Genomic DNA, 17500 nt, shown 5'->3' on the forward strand with positions numbered 1-17500 from the left:
CCACCCTCCTGGATCCGGAGGCTAGAGTCCAGCCCAGGGTTTAGCTGGTTAACTGGTTAGCTGGTTAGCAGGTTAGCTGGTTAGCAGATTAGCTGGTTAGCAGGGTGCTCTCAGCCCATCCTACTTGTACCCATAACGTCCCTTTTACCAAAGCTAACACAGTGTTCTCCTACAGTCGGTCTGGTCGAGATCCTCATGTCTATCACCCCCCCCCCACTGACCTGGTGGGCGGGCCGTGCCCCCCCCCCCCCCCACTGACCTGGTGGGCGGGGCGCCCTAGGCACAGGGCCACGTCGGTGATCATGCTCTCCACCACGGCGGCGGCCTGGGGCACCCCGAAGCCCCTGAAGGCCGTGTTGGAGGGCAGGTTGGTGCGGCAGGCCACCGCCCGCCCCCGCAGGTTGGGGATGTGGTAGGCGTTGTCCATGTGCAGCACCATCTTCTCCACCACCTAGAACACCACCCACAGCCACAGCGGTCAGCGCCTCCGTCACCGGCCGCAGGAAGAGCTCCGTCAGACCCTCGAGACGCTGCCTGGCTCGTGGGCTCGTGAGGGGGGAAGGGGCCCTTAGGGGAGGGGCCCTGGGGAGCGGGGCCTGACTCACCAGGGGAGACTCGTCCACGGTGTTGCCGGCGTTGGCGTAGTACTGGAGGTCTGCCGCCGTGATGCGCCCGTCCTCCATGAACCCCACCTGGAGGACACAGCGCTTAGCTGGGGCCTGTTAGCCTAGCATGTAGCCTTTTTAGCTTGGCTGGGGCCTGTTAGCTTAGCATGTAGCCTTCTTAGCTTAGCTGGGACCTGTTAGCTTAGCCTGTACCCTTCTTAGCTGGGGCCCGTTAGCTTAGCCTGTACCCTTCTTAGCTAAGCATTGTCCATCTTAGCTGAGTATCAATACTATCTTGGTTTGTACCCCGCGTACAAGATTAAGCCCTGGTACCTGGTACCTCCCAGTAAAGACCTGGTACCTCCCAGTACGGCCCTGGTACCTGGTACCTCCCAGTAAAGACCTGATACCTCCCAGTAAAGACCTGGTACCTCCCAGTACGGCCCTGGTACCTGGTATCGTCCCAGTAAGGCCCTGGTACCTGGTACCATCCCAGTAAGGCCCTGGTACCTCCCAGTACGGCCCTGGTACCTGGTACCGTCCCAGTAAGGCCCTGGTACCTCCCAGTACGGCCCTGGTACCTGGTACCATCCCAGTAAGGCCCTGGTATCTCCCAGTAAGGCCCTGGTACCTCCCAGTACGGCCCTGGTACCTGGTATCGTCCCAGTAAGGCCCTGGTACCTCCCAGTACGGCCCTGGTACCTGGTATCGTCCCAGTAAGGCCCTGGTATCTCCCAGTAAGGCCCTGGTATCTCCCAGTAAGGCCCTGGTACCTCCCAGCACGGCCCTGGTACCTCCCAGTAAAGGCCCTGGTACCTGGTATCGTCCCAGTAAGGCCCTGGTACCTCCCAGTATGGCCCAGGTACCTGGTATCATCCCAGTAAGGCCCTGGTACCTCCCAGTACGGCCCTGGTACCTGGTACCTCCCAGTAAGGCCCTGGTACCTCCCAGTACGGCCCTGGTACCTGGTATCGTCCCAGTACTGGGTGGCGCGCCCCAGTGATCAGCATGTCCTCTCCCCGCTCCAGAACGCAGCGCACCGCCCGGCCCGTCCTGCACACAAGAAACCCCGTCATCCTAACAACAGGCTGTTACCGTGGTAACCCCAGTCACCCTTTAAACAGGATGTTACCGTGGTAACCCCGTCACCCTTTAAACAGGCTGTTACCGTGGTAACCCCCCTCACCCTTTAAACAGGCTGTTACCGTGGTAACCCCCCTCACCCTTTAAACAGGCTGTTACCATGGTAACCCCGTCATTCTTTAACCAGGCTGTTACCGTGGCAACCCCGTCATCCTTTAAACAGGCGGATACCGTGGTAACCGCCGTCACCCTTTAAACAGGCTGTTAACGTGGTAACCCCCGTCACCCTTTAAGCAGGCTGTTACCGCAGTAATGCCTTTTCATCCTTTAAACAGGCGGTAGCCGTGGTAACGTACTTCCAAGCGGCTACAGCGGTGATGGCCGCCAGGATGCTGGTCTTGGTGATTTTCCCGCCAAAGGCCCCGCCCAGCCGCTTGACGTGACAGGTCACCCTGTTGGAGGGGACCCCCAGGGTCTCTGCCACGGCCTCCTACACACGCACACACACACACACACGCACACACACACACACACACACACACACACACACACACACACACACACACACACCTTTATGAATGGGCATGTGGGAAGAATAAGCGTGCATGGTGGTGCATGCGGTCGTCGTGCGGTCGTCGTGCGGTCGTCGTGCGGTCGGTCGTCGTGCGGTCGTCGTGCGGTCGTCGTGCGGTCGTCGTGCGGTCGGTCGTCGTGCGGTCGTCGTGCGGTCGTCGTGCGGTCGTCGTGCGGTCGTCGTGCGGTCGGTCGTCGTGCGGTCGTCGTGCGGTCGGTCGTCGTGCGGTCGGTCGTCGTGCGGTCGGTCGTCGTGCGGTCGTCGTGCGGTCGTCGTGCGGTCGTCGTGCGGTCGTCGTGCGGTCAGTCGTCGTGCGGTCGTCGTGCGGTCGGTCGTCGTGCGGTCAGTCGTCGTGCGGTTGTCGTGCGGTCGGTCGTCGTGCGGTCAGTCGTCGTGCGGTCGTCGTGCGGTCAGTCGTCGTGCGGTCGTCGTGCGGTCGGTCGTCGTGCGGTCAGTCGTCGTGCGGTTGTCGTGCGGTCGGTCGTCGTGCGGTCAGTCGTCGTGCGGTTGTCGTGCAGTCGCCGTGCCTGGGTGATGGTCGGGGCCTGACTGGACACGTAGACGTGGAACTCGGTCTCCTCCCCCACTGGGACCACCAGCACGCTCTGAGGCTCCATGTAGAAATGCTCCTGGCCCCCCAGCCGGAGCTCGCCTGAGGACAGAGGACGATGAACAACCAACTAACCACCGCTAACCTCCTCTAACTAACACCTCATCTAACCACCGCTAACCTCCTCTAACTAACACCTCATCTAACCACCGCTAACCTCCTCTAACTAACACCTCATCTAACCACCGCTAACCTCCTCTAACTAACACCTCATCTAACCACCGCTAACCTCCTCTAACTAACACCTCATCTAACCACCGCTAACCTCATCTAACTAACACCTCATCTAACCACCGCTCACCTCCTCTCACTTACACCTCATCTAACCACCGCTAACCTCCTCTAACTAACACCTCATCTAACCACCGCTAACCTCCTCTAACTAACGCCTCATCTAACCACCTCTAACCTAAACTAACCCTCTCTCACCTCAACTCTAAACTAACCCTCTCTCACCTCAACTCTAAACTAACCCTCTCTCACCTAACCCCTAAACTAACCCTCTCACCTACCCCTAAACTAACCCTCTCTAACCTAACCCCTGAACTAACCCTCTCTCACCTACCCCTAACCTAACCAGCTCTAACTAGTACCTGAGTGGACGTGGTCGGCGGTCTCCAGCCCCTTGCAGACGTCTCCTCTCTCACCTACCCCTAACCTAACCAGCTCTAACTAGTACCTGAGTGGACGTGGTCGGCGGTCTCCAGCCCCTTGCAGACGTCCCCTCTCTCACCTACCCCTAACCTAACCAGCTCTAACTAGTACCTGAGTGGACGTGGTCGGCGGCCTCCAGCCCCTTGCAGACGTCTCCTCTCTCACCTACCCCTAACCTAACCAGCTCTAACTAGTACCTGAGTGGACGTGGTCGGCGGTCTCCAGCCTCTTGCAGACGTCTCCTCTCTCACCTACCCCTAACCTAACCAGCTCTAACTAGTACCTGAGTGGACGTGGTCGGCGGTCTCCAGCCCCTTGCAGACGTCTCCTCTCTCGATTCGTCTCCGGGGCAGGAAGAAGGATTCTCTCTGCACCGCGTCCTGGAGCGGCACAGGGCACCACAGCTGAGTGCACCACCCAACCCCCACTAGCTCCACCGCTACACCACCCCCACCTCCACCAGCTCCACCACCCCCACCTCTACCAGCTCCACCACCACCACCTCCACCGCTACACCACCCCCACCTCCACCAGCTCCACCACCCCCCCCCACCACCACCACCACCACCTCCTCCTCCACCACCACCACCACCCCCCCCCCCCCCCACCACCACCACCACCTCCACCGCTACACCACCCCCACCTCCACCAGCTCCACCTCCACCACCTCCACCACCACCATCAACACCACCACCACCACCTCCTCCTCCACCTCCACCACCACCACCACCTCCTCCTCCACCTCCACCACCACCACCACCCCCCCCACCACCACCACCACCACCTCCTCCACCACCACCACCACCCCCCCCACCACCCCCCCCCACCACCACCACCACCACCCCCCCCCACCACCACCACCACCATCACACCACCTCCACCACCACCACCACCACCACCACCACCACCACCACCTCCACCACCACCACCAGCTCCACCACCACCACCACCACCACCACCACCACCACCACCTCCACCACCACCACCACCACCCCTCCACCCCCCCCCCCCCCACTAACCTCCACAGTGAACACGGGGTCCGGGAGGTCCTGGTAGCGGACCCTGACGGCGGCCGCCCCCCTCCGGGCGCCGTCCCTGGAGTCGGCCAGGACCCCGCACACCAGCTGACCCACACAGGACACCTGGGGGGGGGGGGGCAGGGTCTGTGATCCACCAGCTGACCCCTGCTGGGACAGACAGACAGACAGACAGACAGACAGACAGACAGACAGACAGACAGACAGACAGACAGACAGACAGACAGACAGACAGACAGACAGACAGACAGTACCTCCTTGTCGGCCAGCAGCTCCTCCTCGTAGCCCATGAAGGAGCGGGCCTTGTGTCCCGGGATGTCGGCGTGCGTCACCACGTCCAGAACCCCGGGGAGGCGCAGGGCAGCGCTCACGTCCACACCGCTACGCAGAGCAGGGCGTTAGCATGCTACTCACAGGATGCTGGCGCTAGCATCCTACTCACAGGTTGCTAGTGTTAACATGCTACTCACAGGTTGCTAGTGTTAACATGCTACTCACAGGATGCTAGCGTTAACATGCTACTCACAGGTTGCTAGTGTTAACATGCTACTCACAGGATGCTAGCGTTAGCATGCCACTCACAGGTTGCTAGGGTTAGCATGCTACTCACAGGATGCTAGTGTTAACATGCTACTCACAGGATGCTAACGTTAGCATGCTACTCACAGGATGCTGGCGTTAGCATGCTACTCACAGGATGCTAACGTTAGCATGCTACTCACAGGTTGCTAGTGTTAACATGCCACTCACAGGATGCTAGTGTTAACATGCTACTCACAGGATGCTGGCGTTAGCATGCTACTCACAGGAGGCTGGCGTTAGCATGCTACTCACAGGATGCTAGTGTTAACATGCTACTCACAGGTTGCTAGTGTTAACATGCCACTCACAGGATGCTAGTGTTAACATGCTACTCACAGGATGCTAGCGTTAGCATGCCACTCACAGGTTGCTAGGGTTAGCATGCTACTCACAGGATGCTAGTGTTAGCATGCTACTCACAGGTTGCTAGGGTTAGCATGCTACTCACAGGATGCTGGCGTTAGCATGCTACTCACAGGATGCTGGCGCTAGCATGCTACTCACAGGATGCTAGTGTTAGCATGCTACTCACAGGATGCTAGGGTTAACATGCTACTCACAGGATGCTGGCGTTAGCATGCTACTCACAGGAGGCTGGCGTTAGCATGCTACTCACAGGTTGCTAGGGTTAGCATGCTACTCACAGGATGCTGGCGTGGGGGCGCGTGCTGGTGACCAGGGCGAGGAACAGCTCCCCCTGTGGGGGGGGCGTGTCGTCGACGTACACCGCCTCCCCGGCGGCCTGGGCCGGCGCCGAGCGGTGCATCACGGGGCGGCCCACGGCGTCCTGCTCGCTCTGGCTCCCCGACACCTCCTGTAGTGATGGTGTAGAGATGGAGGTGATGGTGTAGTGATGGAGGTGTAGCGATGGAGGTGATGGTGTAGTGATGGAGGTGAAGCGATGGAGGTGATGGTGTAGCGATGGAGTTGATGGAGGTGATGGAGGAGAGTCACCTGGAAGCCCTGCTGGCCCGGCTGGATGCAGCAGGGGAGGGGTCTGATGGCGCTGAGCTCCCTCTCAGGGACCCCCTCAGGGACCCCCTCAGGGGTGGTGCTCTGGACCCCCTCAGGGGTGGTGCTCTGGACCCCCTGCTGGGTGGTGCTCTGGACCCCTTCAGGGGTGGTGCTATGGGCCCCCTCAGGGGTGGTGCTCTGGGCCCCCTCAGGGGTGGTGCTCTGGTGAGACACAGGTTACCCAGTGAGGATGAACTGGCAGGTCCAGGACCCAGCAGGTCCAGGACCCAGCCGGTCTGAGGTCCAGGACCCAGCTGGTCCAGGACCCAGCAGGTCCAGGACCCAGCAGGTCCAGGACCCAGCCGGTCCAGGACCAGGTCTTACCATGAGTGCGAGGGCCTGCTGGACCTCCAGGTAGAACTTGAAGAGCAGGCTGAGGGTCAGGGACCTGCGGAACCCCACCTTCCCCCCCACCGCCCCCGGGGGCAGCACCACCTCCTCCAGGAGAACACTGTAGGCCTCCTGCAGCATCGCCTCCCCCCACGGCCTGAGGACACAGTAACCATGGTAACAGCAGCCACCATGGTCACCGCAGTAACCCTAGTAACACCAGTAACTATGGTAACAGCAGTAACCATAGTAACAGCAGTAACCGCAGTAACCATAGTACCACCGGTAGCCATTGTAACAGCAGTAACCATAGTAACAGAAGAAACCATAGTAACCGCAGAATCTGTAGTAATAGCAGTAACCTTAGTAACCGTAGTAAACACAGTAACAGCAGTAACCACGTTAATATTAGTCCATAGTAACACAGTAAACCTAGTAGCCATAGTTACCACAGTAGCCATAGTAACCATATGAACCGTACTCTGTAGTAACCATAGGAACCCCAGTAGCCATAGTTAACACAGTAACCACGGTAACGCTGGTTACCTCCCCAGGAGGGCCTGGCCAGTCCTGGCGGCCCGCAGGGTGCAGGGCCCCACCCCCCCGTAGTAGAGCTGGACGTCCCGGACCACCGCCCCCGGCCCCAGCACCACCCTCATCCCCGTGGTAACGGTCGCCAGGGCGTTCTCCTTCCTCGGCGCCTGGCGGAACGCCCGCACAAACTCCCCCTGCGGGTACGACATCACATCCTGTCACGTCACGTCCTGTTGCATCGCACCTTGGCATATGAAATCCTGTGACATCCCGTCCTGTGACGTCCTGCCCTGTGACATCACATCCTGTGACATCACATCCTGATGTATAACATCCTGTGACATCACTTCCTGTGTCCTCACCGGCCGGGTCTCGGGGACGAACACGGCCACGAGGACGTCGGCCGCCCCCAGCAGCGTGGTCCTGAAGCCCCTGAAGAAGTCCTGGTCCAGGGGCACCTCCCTGCTGCCCCCTGCTGGAAGACCAGGAGCCCCCCCACAGCCCAGGTCAGGGGTCAGGGGTCACTGAGGGTCACTGAGGGGTCAGTCAGGGGTCACTGAGGGTCACTGAGGGGTCAGTCAGGGGTCAGGGGTTACTGAGGGGTCACTGGGGGGTCACTGAGGGTCAGTCAGGGGTCAGTCAGGGGTCAGGGGTCACTGAGGGGTCACTCACCGTCCGAGGCCACCCTCAGCCTGCAGCCCCCGGCCGCCAACACCGGGTTGAGGTCGGAGTTGGGGAGAGCGCTCACAATGTTCCCTCCCAGAGACTAGGAGGAGGAGGAGGGGGAGGAGAGAGGAGGAGGAGGAGGAGGAGGAGAGAGGAGGAGGAGAGAGGAGAGAGGAGAGAGGAGGAGGAGAGAGGAGAGAGGAGGAGGAGGAGGAGAGAGGAGAGAGGAGGAGGAAGAACAAAGAGGAGGAGGAAGAACAGAGAGGAGGAGGAGGAGGAGGAGGGGGGGGGGGGAGGAGGAGGAGGAGGAGGAGAGAGGAGGAGGAGGAGGAGAGAGGAGAGAGGAGGAGGAAGAACAAAGAGGAGGAGGAGGAGGAGGAGGGGGGGGGGGGAGGAGGAGGAGGAGGAGGAGGAGGAGGAGGAGAGAGGAGGAGGAGGAGGAGGGAGGGGGAGGAGGAGGAGGAGGAGGAGGAGAGAGGAGGAGGAGGAGGAGGAGAGAAGAGAGGAGGAGGAAGAACAGAGAGGAGGAGGAAGAACAGAGAGGAGGAGGAGGAGGAGGAGGGGGGGGGGAGGAGGAGGAGGAGGAGGAGAGAGGAGGAGGAGGAGGAGAGAGGAGAGAGGAGGAGGAAGAACAGAGAGGAGGAGGAAGAACAGAGAGGAGGAGGAGGAGGAGGAGGGGGGGGGGGAGGAGGAGGAGGAGGAGGAGGAGGAGAGAGGAGGAGGAGGAGGAGGAGGAGGAGGGAGGGGGAGGGGGAGGAGGAGGAGGAGGAGGAGGAGGAGGAGGAACAGAGAGGAGGAGGGGGAGGGGGAGGAGGAGGAGGGGGAGGAGAAGGAGGAGGGGGAGGAGGAGAGGAGGAGGAGGAGGAGGGGGAGGGGGAGGGGGAGGAACAGAGAGGAGGAGGAGGAGGAGGAGGGGGAGGAGGAGGAGGAGGAGGGGGAGGAGACCAAATGAGAGCACAGCCACAGAAGTATTTCTACATTAAGTCTGATGCGGTCTCCGACCCAGTGGTCCTGATGTGGTGGACTCACCGCTACGTTGCGGATCTGCTGTCCCGCCAGCGCCCTCAGCTGGTGCAGCAGAGCCCGGTACAGCTCCGTCTTCTCCTGGGGCAGCGCCTCCACCCGGGCCCCCAGGACCATCTGGACCTGGGTCAGAGACAGACCTGCACCCACCCACACCCCTGGAGACACGCCCACATTACAGCCTACAACCTGGAGACACGCCCACATTACACCCTACAACCTGGAGACACGCCCACATTACACCCTACTACCTGGAGACACGCCCACATTACACCCTACTACCTGGAGCCCCGCCCACACTACACCCTACTACCTGGAGACACGCCCACATTACACCCTACAACCTGGAGCCACGCCCACACTACACCATACAACCTGGAGACACGCCCACATTACAGCCTAATACCTGGAGCCACGCCCACACTATACCATACAACCTGGAGACACGCCCACATTACAGCCTACTATGACAGAGGTTCTACGGGGTTCTACTGTAGGTCGGACGGGGCTCTTGCCTTGCGGAGTGTGGGTGACCTCAAACAGAGGAGCCACCCTGCTGGGGGAGATGACCAGTGGGTGAAGCGCCCCTCGGAACTTCATCTCCGGACCTGGAACACAGAGAGCCCAGTCGGACCAGTGACACACTGACGCACCAGTACAGTGTGGACGGGTGTAGAGGGCCGTGACGGAGCTCCCCGGCCACAGGGCCGGCCCCAGCTGACCTAAGGTGGTGTTCCCCAGAACCAGCGGCGCCTGGGGATGGGTGCTCTTCAGGAGGACCAGTTCCTCCAGGGAGACCGGGGACACCCAGGCCACCCTCTCCCCCCGGAACCAGCGCGTCTGCTGGGGCTCCGTCAGCGCCACCCGCTGGTGGGAGGGGACAGGGCAACATTAGGGCGCTACACTAGACCCCGAAGCCACCACAAGGCGCCGCCATTCCAATAGTTGTATAAGCCACAATAAGCCGACATCTGATGAACTTTGGCTGAGCCAGCTAGAATTATTTGCATCAAGTAATAATTCTATCACATAGTAGGGCTTTGACTCCGAAGGTGACCGAAGTATTGATTAGACAGCGATTTATTAGAAACCTAATAAACCGTTGGAACACGCAAGACCAGTAACCATAGCAACGCCGGTAAACAAACCCCGCGAAGCCCAATCCAGGTCTTACTGAAGGCATTTAATGGTCAAAATATTATTAATAAATATTTGAATATATTCGAATATTAATATTAATAAACAAACAAACTTCGAATATGATTTTTGGGCAAAAGTCAAAGCCCCATCACATAGACTTACACACGAAATATTTGGCGGCTGCAGCAGCCATTTAGGTTTGGGCTGAGCCGGCTAGCCAGCCAATAACTTCATCAGCCAGCCATTATCCTCAAAACGAATGGCATCGGGTCTACGCTACACCCTCTGAAACGGGGGCAAGGCCGAGGCCGACGCTCATCCTGTGTCGTCCGACTGAACGATGAAACCCTTCCAGCGGTTGAATACTTCCTGAGGAATTAACACTGTTGAAATGACGTGATTAGGGAGGAACAACCCAACGTGGCGCTAGAACAAAGTGGCTTCACTAGTCCAGCGGAGCGTGCATGGAGTACGACGGGGGTCTGAGCGCCGGCAGGCCGGGGCCAGGCTCAGGGGACCGGGTCCGTCCTACCATCAGCTCAGGAGGGAAGATCAGGTCCTGGGTCGGGTCCAGGGGCAGCAGGTCCTCCGTGGGGAACAGCCTGGGGGTGGACTGCAGCGCAGGGAAACACAACCATTACTAGTCTCAACTAGACTCAACTAGTCCCAGAGATAACCTCAGCCATTACTAGTCTCAACTGGACTCAACTAGTCCCAGAGATAACCTCAGCCATTACTAGTCTCAACTTGACTCAACTAGTCCCAGAGATAACCTCAGCCATTACTAGTCTCAACTGGACTCAACTAGTCCCAGAGATAACCTCAGCCATTACTAGTCTCAACTGAACTCAACTAGTCCCAGAGATAACCTCAGCCATTACTAGTCTCAACTTGACTCAACTAGTCCCAGAGATAACCTCAGCCATTACTAGTCTCAACTAGACTCAACTAGTCCCAGAGATAACCACACCATTACTAGTCTCAACTGGACTCAACTAGTCCCAGAGATAACCACACCATTACTAGTCTCAACTAGACTCAACTAGTCCCAGAGATATCCTCACCCATTACTAGTCCCAGAGATGACCTCACCCATCAGTAGTCTCAACTAGACTCAACTAGTCCCAGAGACTGGTTTAAGGGACCAGACCAGTTTAAGGGACCAGACCAGTTTAAGGGCCTAGTTTAAGGGCCTTGTTTTAAGGGCCTGGTCTGAGGGCCTGGTTTAAGGGCTTGGTTTTAGGGCCTGGTTTGAGGGCCTGGTTTGAGGGCCTGGTTTAAGGGCCTGGTTTAAGGGCCTGGTTTGAGGGCCTGGTTTGAGGGCCTGGTTTAAGGGCCTGGTTTAAGGGCCTGGTTTAAGGGCCTGGTTTGAGGGCCTGGTTTGAGGGCCTGGTTTAAGGGCCTGGTTTGAGGGCCTGGTTTAAGGCCTGGTTTAAGGGCCTGGTTTGAGGGCCTGGTTTGAGGGCCTGGTTTGAGGGCCTGGTTTAAGGCCTGGTTTAAGGGCCTGGTTTAAGGGTCTGGTTTAAGGGACTCACAGGCTCCGCTCCGGGTGTTTCCTCCGCGTTCATGCAGCAGCCGACCCCTCCGTTGCCCTGGCAACACTGGGACTCCTGCAGAGAGGGTGGAGGTGACGGGTGGAGGTGACGGGTGTCATCACCATGACACCGTGATGTCACAGGGATGTCATGGTGACGTCATGGTATCCACAGGTGAAGTCCTCTTACCTGGGTGAAGGTTCTGCAGCTGTCGATGATTGGCCGATAGCCGGTACATCTGCACAGGTTACCTAGCAAAACACACAATTTAGCATGCTTTGTGTGTGTGCGTGTGCACATATGAATGTGTGTACATGTAAGTATGTTTATGTGTGCGTGTGTGTGTGTGCCATATATGTGTGCGTGCATGTGTGTCTTTGTGTAGATGTAAGTGTATGTTTCTGTGTATGTATGTGTGCGTGCGTGCGTGCGGGTGTGTGTGCTACCTCCCAGAGCCTCCCTGATGTGTATGTATGTGTGTGTGTGTGTGTGTGTGCGTGTGCTACCTCCCAGAGCCTCCCTGATGTGTATGTGTGTGTGCGTGCATGCGTGCGTGCGTGCGGGTGTGTGCTACCTCCCAGAGCCTCCCTGATGTGCTCCATGCTGGGCGCGGCCTGGTTCCTCAGCAGGGCGTACATGGACATCACCATGCCCGGGCTGCAGAACCCACACTGGGAGCCGTGGGCCTTCGCCAGCCTCTCCTGGAACAGACAGGCTGCAGTCTGTATACTGAGGGGGGGGGGGGGGGGGAGAGTCTAGTCTGTATACTGAGGGGGGGGGGGAGGGGGGGGAGTCTAGTCTGTATACTGAGGGGGGGGGGAGGGGGGGGAGTCTAGGGGGGGGGGAGGGGGGGAGTCTAGTCTGTATACTGAGGGGGGGGGAGGGGGGGGAGTTTAGTCTGTATACTGAGGGGGGGGGGGGGGGGGGGGAGTCTAGTCTGTATACTGAGGGGGGAGGGGGGAGTCTAGTCTGTATACTGAGGGGGGGAGGGGGGAGAGTTTAGTCTGTATACTGAGGGGGGGGGGGAGGGGGGGAGTTTAGTCTGTATAGTGAGGGGGAGGGGGGGAGTCTAGTCTGTATACTTGGTGTGTGGGGGGGTGAGTCGTGGTGTGGGGGGGGGTGAGTCGTGGTGTGGGGGGCTGAGTCGTGGTGTGAGGGGCTGAGTCGTGGTGTGAGGGGGGGTGAGTCGTGGTGTGAGGGGCTGAGTCGTGGTGTGGGGGGGGGGTGAGTCGTGGTGTGGGGGGGTGAGTCGTGGTGTGGGGGGGTGAGTCGTGGTGTGGGGGGGGTGAGTCGTGGTGTGGGGGGGTGGGTCGTGGTGTGGGGGGTGAGTCGTGGTGTGTGGGGGGTGAGTCGTGGTGTGGGGGGTGAGTCGTGGTGTGGGGGGGTGAGTCGTGGTGTGGGGGGGGGTGAGTCGTGGTGTGGGGGGGTGAGTCGTGGTGTGGGGGGTGAGTCGTGGTGTGAGGGGGGGTGGGTCGTGGTGTGGGGGGGTGAGTCGTGGTGTGGGGGGGGGTGAGTCGTGGTGTGGGGGGGTGAGTCGTGGTGTGGGGGGGGTGAGTCGTGGTGTGGGGGGGTGAGTCGTGGTGTGGGGGGGGGTGAGTCGTGGTGTGGGGGGGGTGAGTCGTGGTGTGGGGGGGGGTGAGTCGTGGTGTGGGGGGGGTGAGTCGTGGTGTGGGGGGGGGGGGTGAGTCGTGGTGTGGGGGGGGGTGAGTCGTGGTGTGGGGGGGGGTGAGTCGTGGTGTGGGGGGGGGTGAGTCGTGGTGTGGGGGGGGTGAGTCGTGGTGTGGGGGGGTGAGTCGTGGTGTGGGGGGGGTGAGTCGTGGTGTGGGGGGGGGTGAGTCGTGGTGTGGGGGGGGGTGAGTCGTGGTGTGGGGGGGGGTGAGTCGTGGTGTGGGGGGGGTGAGTCGTGGTGTGGGGGGGTGAGTCGTGGTGTGGGGGGGTGAGTCGTGGTATGGGGGGGTGAGTCGTGGTGTGGGGGGGTGGGTCGTGGTGTGGGGGGGTGAGTCGTGGTGTGGGGGGGTGAGTCGTGGTGTGAGGGGGGTGAGTCGTGGTGTGGGGGGGGGTGAGTCGTGGTGTGGGGGGGTGAGTCGTGGTGAGGGGGGGGAGTCGTGGTGTGGGGGGGGGTGAGTCGTGGTGTGGGGGGGGGTGGGTCGTGGTGTGGGGGGGGGGGGTGAGTCGTGGTGTGGGGGGGTGGGTCGTGGTGTGGGGGGGTGAGTCGTGGTGTGGGGGGGTGAGTCGTGGTGTGGGGGGGGGTGAGTCGTGGTGTGGGGGGGGGTGAGTCGTGGTGTGGGGGGGGGTGAGTCGTGGTGTGGGGGGGTGGGTCGTGGTGTGGGGGGGTGAGTCGTGGTGTGGGGGGGTGAGTCGTGGTGTGTGGGGGGTGAGTCGTGATGTGGGGGGGGGTGAGTCGTGATGTGGGGGGGGGGGTGAGTCGTGGTGTGGGGGGGTGAGTCGTGGTGTGGGGGGGTGAGTCGTGGTGAGGGGGGGTGAGTCGTGGTGTGGGGGGGGTGAGTCGTGGTGTGGGGGGTGAGTCGTGGTGTGGGGGGGTGGGTCGTGGTGTGGGGGGGGGTGAGTCGTGGTGTGGGGGGGTGAGTCGTGGTGTGGGGGGGTGAGTCGTGGTGTGGGGGGGTGAGTCGTGGTGTGGGGGGGGGTGAGTCGTGGTGTGGGGGGGTGAGTCGTGGTGTGGGGGGGTGAGTCGTGGTGTGGGGGGGGGTGAGTCGTGGTGTGGGGGGGTGAGTCGTGGTGTGGGGGGGTGAGTCGTGGTGTGGGGGGGTGAGTCGTGGTGTGGGGGGGGGTGAGTCGTGGTGTGGGGGGGTGAGTCGTGGTGTGGGGGGGTGGGTCGTGGTGTGGGGGGGGGAGTCGTGGTGTGGGGGGGGGAGTCGTGGTGTGAGGGGGGGTGAGTCGTGGTGTGGGGGGGGGTGAGTCGTGGTGAGGGGGGGTGAGTCGTGGTGTGAGGGGGGGGTGAGTCGTGGTGTGGGGGGGGGTGAGTCGTGGTGTGGGGGGGGACCTGGACGGGGTGCAGCCTGGTCTTGGTGGAGCCCACCCCCTCCACGGTGGTGACGGCGGCGCCCGCCAGCTGGCAGACAGGAAGCAGGCAGGCGTTGGCCGAGAAATGTCTGCAGTTGTGTGGTGAAGGGAAACATGGGTAATGTAGTCCTCAGGTGAAGGGAAACATGGGTAATGTAGTCCTCAGGTGAAGAGAAACATGGGTAATGGAGTCCTCAGGTGAAGAGAAACATGGGTAATGTAGTCCTCAGGTGAAGAGAAACATGGGTAATGGAGTCCTCAGGTGAAGGGAAACATGGGTAATGTAGTCCTCAGGTGAAGGGAAACATGGGTAATGGAGTCCCCAGGTGAAGGGAAACATGGGTAATGGAGTCCACAGTTGAAGGGAAACATGGGTAATGGAGTCCTCGGGTGAAGGGAACTCTGGGTAATGGAGTCCTCATCTCTCACAGATTTAAAAGGTTTTTATCTGTCACATACTTATACAGGATGCAGTGAAATGTTTGTGTGACATAACCTTTTGTGTAACATTCTATTTGTGCTTAAAAAATGAATAAAATACAATAGAATAAAAATATAAGACAATTAAATAAAATACAATATAAGTTTTAACAGAAACTAAGAATATTATAAATATACTTACAATTAAAACTGGATAAACAGGGAGATGTGCAAGATGTATTGTGCAATATGGCCAGGGTTTAAGGTCTCAAAGTGCAGGGGGGGGGGGGGGGGGGAGTGGTCTGGTATCACAGGGCAGAGTTCAGGACTCTGATAGCCCCCGCCGACCACAAAGACCAGACAAAAGTTGATGTTAGCTTTTAGCATGTATGCTTGTTAGTAGGGGTTAGACAGTACAGAGACAGGTCCTTAAGGAGCAGGTAGGGGTTAGACAGTACAGAGACAGGTCGTTAAGGAGCAGGTAGGGGTTAGACAGTACAGACAGGTCATTAAGGAGCAGGTAGGGGTTAGACAGTACAGAGACAGGTCATTAAGGAGCAGGTAGGGGTTAGACAGTACAGAGACAGGTCGTTAAGGAGCAGGTAGGGGTTAGACAGCACAGAGACAGGTCATTAAGGAGCAGGTAGGGGTTAGACAGTACAGAGACAGGTCCTTAAGGAGCAGGTAGGGGTTCGACAGTACAGAGACAGGTCGTTAAGGAGCAGGTAGGGGTTAGACAGTACAGAGACAGGTCGTTAAGGAGCAGGTAGGGGTTAGACAGTACAGAGACAGGTCATTAAGGAGCAGGTAGGGGTTAGACAGTACAGACAGGTCATTAAGGAGCAGGTAGGGGTTAGACAGTACAGAGACAGGTCATTAAGGAGCAGGTAGTGGTTAGACAGTAGACAGGTCATTAAGGAGCAGGTAGGGGTCAGACAGTACAGAGACAGGTCATTAAGGAGCAGGTAGGGGTTAGACAGTACAGAGACAGGTCATTAAGGAGCAGGTAGGGGTTAGACAGTACAGAGACAGGTCATTAAGGAGCAGGTAGGGGTTAGACAGTACAGAGACAGGTCGTTATGGAGTAGGTAGGGGTTAGACAGTACAGAGACAGGTCCTTAAGGAGCAGGTAGGGGTTAGACAGTACAGAGACAGGTCATTAAGTAGCAGGTAGGGGTTAGACAGTACAGAGACAGGTCATTAAGGAGCAGGTAGGGGTTAGACAGTACAGAGACAGGTCATTAAGGAGCAGGTAGGGGTTAGACAGTACAGAGACAGGTCGTTAAGGAGCAGGGAGGGGTTAGACAGTACAGAGACAGGTCATTAAGGAGCAGGTAGGGGTTAGACAATAGACAGGTCCTTAAGGAGCAGGTGGGGGTTAGACGGTACAGAGGTGGGGTTAGACAGTGTGAGGATACTGGACGGTCCTGCTGAGGGGGTTAGACAGTACAGAGGTGGGGTTAGACGGTACAGAGGTGGGGTTAGACAGTGTGAGGATACTGGACGGTCCTGCTGAGGGGGTTAGACAGTACAGAGGTGGGGTTAGACGGTACAGAGGTGGGGTTAGACAGTGTGAGGATACTGGACGGTCCTGCTGAGGGGGTTAGACAGTACAGAGGTGGGGTTAGACGGTACAGAGGTGGGGTTAGACAGTGTGAGGATACTGGACGGTCCTGCTGAGGGGGTTAGACGGTACAGAGGTGGGGTTAGACAGTACAGAGGTGGGGTTAGACGGTACAGAGGTGGGGTTAGACGGTGTGAGGATACTGGACGGTCCTGCTGAGGGGGTCGTATCGTGACACCATGACGGTGCACGCCCCACAGCCTCCGCCTCCGCAGCTCACCTTGGTCCCGGTCAGCCTCACTGGAGCGGCTGTTAAGGTGACCTTAACCTTAACTAACCCTAACCTTACCCACCTCTAACCTTAACCACCGCTAACCTTAACTTACTGTCTGTCTACTTTCTGTCAGCATCCGCCAGGTTGGACGGTGTGCTTTGTGTATGTGTTCAATGTAGATTGATGGTTAAATAAATTCACACCACGATCGGTTATACTTGCAGGCACTCTTGCAAGTGCACTGATTGCGTGTCCGATAGGCTAAGTTAGCCCATAGCTAGCATTATGCCTTCTATTTCTAGATCTTCTGACTAAGTTTACCGGTACTTACGATATAATCGCTGTCACTAGATATAAAGAAAACGTTGACTTTCACTCGGTGCTATTCACTGACAGTAAAAATAAATAAAAGTGTTGTTATTGTATGCACTGCTGTTCATTGACTAGCTCCAGCGCTCGTTGCTGCGTTGCTAATTGATAGGAACTCCCCACTCATTCTCCTCTGACCATGCATTTAATTGGCTTTGACCGCCATCAGTTCTCGGCAATTCCTCATTCGCCCTCTCACGTCTGACAGGTTCGAAATTGTACGGCTGTGGGCCATCATACATGTTATTTGTGATTCTTGCCACCTCTTAGACGCCATAGCTCTAGTACTAGGTTGTGGCTACCTTCCACCACGTCTCCCCAACGTGAAGTCATCACCGAATGGCGCTAGAAAACACCCGTTAATGCCAAAAACGACAAAAACTGGACTTTAACACTATTTTGGAGACATTTTGTAAATGATGCACATATTTTGAGTGCTTTATGTACCCATTAATCAAAACTTCG

The 17500-nt window shown here is 58.4% G+C and overlaps 1 protein-coding gene across 1 annotated transcript in view; it reads right to left on the bottom strand.

The window, feature by feature from the left end:
• aox6 (aldehyde oxidase 6) overlaps positions 1–17500 on the bottom strand; it is a 24474-nt gene that overhangs the window by 5797 nt on the left and 1177 nt on the right. Inside the window, exons 3-25 of the mRNA XM_060050947.1 lie at positions 16596–16692; positions 14389–14497; positions 11962–12088; positions 11577–11638; positions 11388–11462; positions 10385–10465; positions 9435–9579; positions 9228–9320; positions 8719–8870; positions 7696–7789; positions 7386–7495; positions 7036–7217; positions 6484–6646; positions 6100–6321; positions 5790–5959; positions 4818–4944; positions 4546–4668; positions 3810–3906; positions 2790–2914; positions 2045–2178; positions 1571–1658; positions 606–692; positions 260–451 (exon numbers count right to left, since the gene is read on the bottom strand). Coding sequence (XP_059906930.1) covers positions 260–451; positions 606–692; positions 1571–1658; positions 2045–2178; positions 2790–2914; positions 3810–3906; positions 4546–4668; positions 4818–4944; positions 5790–5959; positions 6100–6321; positions 6484–6646; positions 7036–7217; positions 7386–7495; positions 7696–7789; positions 8719–8870; positions 9228–9320; positions 9435–9579; positions 10385–10465; positions 11388–11462; positions 11577–11638; positions 11962–12088; positions 14389–14497; positions 16596–16692 — 2855 coding nt within the window. The remainder of the gene's footprint in view (positions 1–259; positions 452–605; positions 693–1570; positions 1659–2044; positions 2179–2789; positions 2915–3809; positions 3907–4545; positions 4669–4817; positions 4945–5789; positions 5960–6099; positions 6322–6483; positions 6647–7035; positions 7218–7385; positions 7496–7695; positions 7790–8718; positions 8871–9227; positions 9321–9434; positions 9580–10384; positions 10466–11387; positions 11463–11576; positions 11639–11961; positions 12089–14388; positions 14498–16595; positions 16693–17500) is intronic.

The sequence above is a fragment of the Gadus macrocephalus genome, chromosome 4 (assembly GCF_031168955.1).
Source record: "Gadus macrocephalus chromosome 4, ASM3116895v1".
NCBI lineage: Eukaryota > Metazoa > Chordata > Actinopteri > Gadiformes > Gadidae > Gadus > Gadus macrocephalus.